The 7,299-nt window shown below is 39.7% G+C and overlaps 2 protein-coding genes across 3 annotated transcripts in view; one reads left to right on the forward strand and one right to left on the reverse strand.

Annotated features, from left to right (window-relative positions):
• The window catches only part of LOC109956189 (zinc finger protein ubi-d4-like), an 8,435-nt gene extending 1,376 nt beyond the window's left edge, over positions 1-7,059 (forward strand). Inside the window, exons 2-11 of the mRNA XM_020593130.1 lie at positions 436-596; positions 903-1,010; positions 2,337-2,533; positions 2,621-2,713; positions 2,871-2,955; positions 3,448-3,582; positions 4,167-4,298; positions 4,948-5,060; positions 6,343-6,424; positions 6,957-7,059. Of these exons, the coding sequence (XP_020448786.1) occupies positions 436-596; positions 903-1,010; positions 2,337-2,533; positions 2,621-2,713; positions 2,871-2,955; positions 3,448-3,582; positions 4,167-4,298; positions 4,948-5,060; positions 6,343-6,424; positions 6,957-7,042 (1,192 nt within the window). The 3' untranslated portion in view covers positions 7,043-7,059. The remainder of the gene's footprint in view (positions 1-435; positions 597-902; positions 1,011-2,336; positions 2,534-2,620; positions 2,714-2,870; positions 2,956-3,447; positions 3,583-4,166; positions 4,299-4,947; positions 5,061-6,342; positions 6,425-6,956) is intronic.
• Positions 7,060-7,114: 55 nt separating this feature from the next.
• LOC109956144 (sodium/potassium/calcium exchanger 3-like) overlaps positions 7,115-7,299 on the reverse strand; it is a 28,437-nt gene continuing 28,252 nt past the window's right edge. For both annotated transcript variants that reach the window (XM_020593055.1, XM_020593045.1), the window contains one exon: positions 7,115-7,201. The gene's annotated coding sequence lies outside the window, so the exon portion shown is untranslated. The remainder of the gene's footprint in view (positions 7,202-7,299) is intronic.

The raw sequence follows: 7,299 nt of genomic DNA on the forward strand, positions 1-7,299 counted from the left end.
AAGAAAAGATTCTTGACTCAAATGCAAGGGTTTGTTGTCTTTCTGTATGTAATATTTAGAGCTACAATGATCAGTTAACTGTTCGACACAAAATTAATAAATTTATGTTACTGTTTATTGAGCAATACGTTTCACAATTTTTTGAGCTATTGTTGACCAATCTATTGAGAAAATAATATCTTATTTTCTTATATGATGTCTTATCTATCATAAATACATATTGCCAACAATTTTAACACTACAAATCCATTTTAAGAGTGTGGCAATAAAGAGCCAGTTGCATTAGCAGAAGGATATATATACATTTAGAAAGAGTTAGTTTGATGCAGTGTTTGTCATTTTAACTCATTTGCAATAATTTTCCAGCAGTGCTTATTAACAGTGTGTCCCAGTCTGTGTTATTTGATCTGTCAGTGTCCAATTTCCACATTTCAGGCTTGGAGAGCAGTATTACAGAGATGCCATGGAGCAGTGCCATAGCTACAACGCTCGTCTGTGTGCTGAGCGCAGCATCCTCATGCCTTTCCTGGACTCCCAGACAGGTGTAGCCCAGTCCAACTGTTACATCTGGATGGAGAAGAGACATCGGAGTGCAGGTTTATTTAATGATAACAGAAGGTTGTCAGTAAATTGACTTTAAGTTTAGTTATATGATGATGATGATGATGATACAGCCAAATCATGTTATTGTTTTAAAGAATTAATGCTAGGAGTTCTTGCTATGTTTTTTAATACTCTTGCCATATCGTGATGTATATCAGTATTGGAAAAAATATTCTTATGCTTTTTGTACAGAGGCACAGAAAGGTCCATTATTTTCACAGGTATACTTGCCTCCGATCACACCAAAAAATCATTTCACCTTTTGAGTCTTCTGTGTGTACTGTTCTCTGTCACACTAGGTGTAGCTCCAGGGCAGCTGTACACTTACCCAGCCCGTCGCTGGAGGAAGAAACGGCGTTCTCATCCGCCTGAGGATCCCCGTTTGGCTTTCCCTCCTCTCAAAGCAGGTATCACACCTGATAGAACAACTTTTCTTGTGACAGAAACAGGGGTTTGGATTCATTCATGCTGGTTGAGCTTCATCTGTAAAATTTACAGGGCTGCAACTAACAGCTAGTTTAATAATTGAGTAATTTGTAGATTATTTTTATGATGTATAAAAAAACATGCAGAATTCAATTTCCCACATGTTGAAGTTGCATTAATTTAAACAGTACTTTTCTGATATTTCTCTGCAATGCATTATTAAACAAAAAATAAAATGATTTGTACAAAGAATCAAGCATTTTATAAAATACACAATTCACTTTTTGAATCTTCTGTTAACAAAAACAGTGTTACTAAAAACACTAAAATGTTTCTGAATTAAAATCATTTATATGTTCATAAAACATTCCATGCTAATGTAAAGGGCCAGTGCTACTGGTGATGGTTAAAAGTATATGAGTATGCCTAAACACTCCCTAATACATTTACACTTATGTACTCTGCACTGTCCCCACTAACTTGCATATGTGTAATCATTGTTCCTGGACACATCTTCCTATTTTAACTTAGCTTATTGTGTTTAATATAATGCTTGGCTGTTTACATGAATGCGATGCAAATGCATTTAGTAGGTATTACTAGCATCCTGCACAACCTACAGTCATGTTCCTAAATATATAATTTTATCATAATATATGTCACAATATAATTTGAAATCAGGTACCTCATAATTTTAGTTTCATAATTTCTTACATTTCACAATGTGTAAAGTTAATCACTCCATACTTCTTTTCTTGTCCTGAGATGACTTTTGTTGTGATTTAGCGCTATACAAATAAAATTTGATTTGATTTTTTGAATTTGATTTCTTCTGTAACTCTGTCTTTTCTTTAGGTGCTAATGCATTAGCGTCATGCTCCCATGCCCATGCACAGATACATTTTGCCTGTGTGGCACTGGACAGTCTTCATTTTGAGTATAAAAATGAGTTTGGTTGTCCACTTGTCTCATCTGTAACTCACTACTATCCACCACTTTTACCATTTTCAAGCTTTTTGATGCACTTACCGTTGTAGTCACCCAGTTGCTGGCCCAGCTGTCTCACACAGCTACATGACTAGACCCGACTAATTGACAGTTATATTTGTTGCCAACTATTTTTATCAAATTTTCTTGATTAGTTGTTGCAGCCCTAAATATCTACTATATTGTTTATATTTAACTGTTGTGAGTGGGAGCCTCTGCTTTGCCATTTAATTGGGCATGTTTGTGTGTGTGTGTGTGTGTCTGTTTCTGTGTTCATGTCATGTTAATGCATGCATTCCTTTTGTGCTTGATGTGTGCAGCTGATTTGGAGATGGGACTGAAACGTGATGCCTTAGGGGCCGTGGATGGCAGCAGTCTGGAGGCCCTGCTGAAGGGGGAGCCCCTCGACAGGAGGAGTGGCATGTCTGACCTCCGTGGCCCTGAGGAGGACACAGCCACTGTCGAGCCCCCTGCCACATCAGCGGCCACTCACACATCATCTGGGCGTGTCCGCAAGGTCGGGCTCAAAGCTTGCTCAATGCTTCTGTTTTCTTCATACATACTTTGAGTACAGTGAGACTTAATCCAGACCTTCTCACTGTAGAGAGTCCTGGACCACGATGACTACTTGGATGACTTGGATGATGAAGACTTTGAGGATGAGACCCCCAAGAGACGAGGCAAGAGCAAATCCAAGGTGAGTGTGTTATGTCTTGTTCTGCAGTCAGGTCCTTACAGGTGGCCAGAGGACCTCACAATAGAGCTATTCTTGTTTTTTAATCTTGTGTTTTGTTAAATGTATACTGTTAAGAGTGAATTATTTCAGTAGTTGAACTGGTAAATGGTTTCTGTAGGGTCGCAGTGACAAGAATGGCAAGAAGAAAACGGAGGCAGCAGCTGCAGCATTGGAGGACAGGGACAAACCCTATGCCTGCGACAGTGAGTAGAAGCTTCCTTTGTAACATCTGTGTGTATGTGTGAGTCATGCATGTCAGCAAGAGTTAGTGTTTTTTTTTTTTTTTTAAAACCCTAAAGACAAAGACAAGCCTGCCATACATGGGGTCATCTGAAAGATCCCGTTTGGAACTAAAGTTTGTCAACAGAAATTAGAAGAGTTGCCCGGCTGGATGTGTGTGTTTTTTTTTTTTGGTTTTTTTTTTCCCCTTGAGCTTCCACTCTGTATGTGCTTTGTAACTTCATGCTGGCACTAGTTCACTACAGATGCTGACCTCCACTGTATGAGTGTGCTATTAGTCTGTCAGCCAGAAATGAACTATGTGAGAAAATAAGTTCAAAAACATGTGGAGCCGGCTGTGGGGTTCGTGGTTCCACCTTGGGTCTTATTGGACAGTATTTAGAATTAGCCACCATCATTATAACACTTTTGTATAACCGTGTGTGTGTGTGTGTGTGTGTGTGTGTGTGTTTCAGTCTGTGGGAAGCGCTACAAGAACCGTCCTGGCCTGAGCTACCACTATACACACTCTCACCTGGCGGAGGAGGAGGGCGAGGACCGCGAGGAGATCGAGGCACCACCCACTCCTCGCCAGCCTGAGGAGCAGAAGAGTGAGTCACTCTCTAGTACTGAGAGACGGAGAGAGAGGGAAGGGTGGTTTGGTTGCATGCACTGTAGCATGTGTGTGTGTGTGTTCAAGGGAAAGTCTCTTTCTTTTTTTCCCTGCTCTTTTTATTTTTTGATCTCCATACTGATTTTCAATCCCAAACTGAGAGATAGACTTGGTATTCCTGACTGAAACACACTTGCTTAGTTGGGAATCCTGGCATTTTTTTCAGCATATCATCCATCTCTTTTTTTCACTCCTACATATCCATTGGATTGCTGTTTTCTTCTGTGCACGCAATACCGTATTAGCAAATGCATTCAGCAAGTGTGTTTTGTCAGTTGTCACTCATTCATTAGTTTGGAACATGATTCAATGCATCATCAGTCAGTTACTAAGATAAAAATGTTGTTGGCAGACATGGCATAAATAGGTTTGTACTTTGAAACGTTAAATATATGTAAACTGCATTATCCTGTCCAGTACTGACATCTTCACCAGGAAGAAGATTTAACTGGTCTTACCATTTTTTAACAGTTTAAACTGACATTTCTAACGTGCACTTTCTTGGCTTATTTTTCTGACTAGCTGCTAAGAAGGGGCCCAATGGGCTGGCGCTGCCCAACGACTACTGTGACTTCTGTCTGGGAGACTCCACCTTAAACCAGAAGACCGGCCAATCAGAAGAGCTGGTGTCCTGCTCAGACTGTGGACGCTCGGGTATGAACTTTGACTGTTCACCTAGTTACTGTTGCTGCGCCTGTCTGACTTTCTCACATGACATGTACAGTGTGAACAGTGGCTTACCATTTTTTTCTTGGGAAGTTTTGAAACAGTGGGTTCTTGGTTTTAGGAGACTAAAGCAGGCTCATTTCTAGCTGGTAATGATTGATTTTACCAGCTGAAATGACAACCAGATGATTTCTAGTTAGACTAAGGACTGATCAGTGTATTTGGCAGAGGTAACACTGTCCCGAGTTTGGCTGGAGTGTAAACTTCCCCAAACCAATGTAAAAGCAGGATAGAGCTGCTACATTTACCCTAAACTCTTATAGTATCCAGAAGCAGCTTGAACACAAATATGATGCCAGGACTTTTTTAAAATGTGATCTGTAACCCCACAAACTATAAACAGTTAGTCAAAGATGTACCTCTTAGTGTTGGAGGTAACTACTGAAGTAGTGAGGCACTTAGCCATGCTTGCTAACAATTGCGGCTTATGTTAGCAGAACAAACAGGTAAACTAATTTCATTTACATTTTTGCTTTTTTTTTTTTTTTAAGGAAAGCAAAATAGACATCACCATCCAAATTCTTTAAATGCCAAGTATCACTCTTACTACAGCTCTATGCACACTGCTTCTTTCCAGGTCACCCAACATGTCTGCAGTTCACACCAGTGATGATGGCTGCAGTGAAGACCTATCGCTGGCAGTGCATTGAGTGCAAGTGTTGCAACGTTTGTGGCACCTCAGAGAATGATGTGAGCTCTTTTTTCACTTTTTCATAGCTCTTGTACTGTCTCTTCAAAAATCATGTCAGGCTGCTGCTAAAGAAAAATGCAGTGCCTTTGATAAGTATCTGGCCATGTATTTACAAATGAGCTGATAAGTGTTTTTACAGCGGCTCATGACACCAAGTGATAAATAGCTCACATGTGCAAACACTCATTGTGACTGAAGCATTTAAGTCCTTTATGTGAATTCTAGCATCCAACTTAATACCATGACGACAGCTTTTTCTGTTTGTGAGCTTTAGCTGACAGTATTGTCAAAACCAAAAACCAATACACGTGATGTACAAATATGATTAGGCAAGTTTGTTTATGTAGTCCATTTTCATATACAAAGGCAATTCAGAGTGCTTAATACAATGCAGACAAATAAAAAAAAAACATTAAAATGCATACATTAACATTATGCAAATTAGATCCAAACAACAACAGTTACATGACTGCACAATGTGGCAACATGAAATTGCTGAGGCCTAGTACTTTTAGTAATACTGTAGCAGACTGTGTATTGTCACTGTTCTTAATGTACTTTTTACTTCAGTTTTCCCAAGACTAATCTCTGAGCAGCTGTATTTTCCTCCAGAAATGTGAAACATCAGTGTTTCTACAGTCTGCTAAACAGCATAGTGAAGCAAATTGGTCATTGAGTAATGGAAGAAAGATGCAAGCAGATAAAGTGCCAAATTGAATAGAATTAAGATACATTAACTAAAAGCTGTGGAAAAAAAGTCAGTCTTTATTTTTAAAAGTGGCTACAGCCATTATAATGGGAGCTGGTTCCAGCTGTGGCAGCATAATGGCTAAAAGCCCTTTCACCATATTTCCTTAGACCTCTAGGCACCACACAATAACTTAAGTGTCTTGTATGCTAAGTACTGCACTGTCCTTTTATATCCCATTACAACATTGTATTCTCCTTACCCTGGATGTTGGACCACTGCCACTTACACCCACAATATCTTGTACCAAACAGACTTCTCAAATATAATAACTCATTGAACAGCCTGGTATAAATCAATTGAGATGTAAATTTAATACATTTTAGAATAAAATGAAATGAACCATTATAATAATTGTTACGTGTTCTGCACTCAACACTGAGTTTTAGTTGTGAAGTAAAAACCACAGGTGGTGGTAATGCTTGGCAACAATGTACAGGACGTGCAGGAAATCAAGCGTTAACCTTTTTCTCCCTGCTCAATTTTCTCCTCTTGTCTAATCAGTAGATTAAACTAGATTGTGATATTTGTAGGACCAGCTGCTGTTCTGTGATGACTGTGACCGAGGCTACCATATGTATTGTCTAACTCCCCCCATGACAGAACCTCCAGAGGGTAAGTTGGCACTGAAAAATTTACTGAATATATTACAAGTTTTCTCTCTCTCACTCTTTTTCTCTAAGCCAGGCAGTGACATTTGGGCAACGTTTTTAGGACCGAGAGAGAGAGCATGCAGCAGTGGTTGAGGGAGATAGAGAGTGAATGAAGAGAGGGAGTAGCATTAGTGAGAATAAGGCAGTGAATTAAAGGGATAAAATTATATTTTTCTAATTGTAAAGAAAAAATAAAGAAACTAAATCAAACCACAAGAGAAACTAGGAACAGAGACTTCATATTTTACAAATAATCACCATAGAACAGATTAGTTGACAAATATAATTTGTTTGTCCACTACTTCGTGTATCGACTAGTCTAAGAGAATCAACAGGGTTCAGGAGCTGATTGGACAGTCTCTTTATCTTGCCTAAAATAGATGCACTATTGTTTGCTGCATTGTTTACAGACAACACAGTCTAATGCATATTCTTCAACTCTACATGAAAACTCCTGGTTCTTGATCCTTGTCTTACTGTTGTGTATTTTCCAGGGAGCTGGAGCTGTCACCTGTGCTTGGCTCTGCTGAAAGACAAAGCATCCATATACCAGCAGAACCAGAGCACTGCCCCTGAGTGACACAGCAGCAAGTCCTGCCCCCTCTGTGCTGGCACCCCACCCCCTACCTGAAAAGGTCAGACCTCCTCTCAGTCCAGAGATCCAGGCTCTGTCCAGATGTAGCTGAGCCAGATTGCATATCAGCTTTAGAAGTCTTTGTCTACAGCATCAACAGCGGGACTGAAAACCAAAACAGACCTCAGATCAGTCAACATGCAGATCAGACCACCACTACCATCCTGCCTGCAAAGCCCCAGAGACTTGCTGTGAAACACGTA

This window comes from Monopterus albus, unplaced genomic scaffold (assembly GCF_001952655.1).
Source record: "Monopterus albus unplaced genomic scaffold, M_albus_1.0 scaffold2.1, whole genome shotgun sequence".
NCBI lineage: Eukaryota > Metazoa > Chordata > Actinopteri > Synbranchiformes > Synbranchidae > Monopterus > Monopterus albus.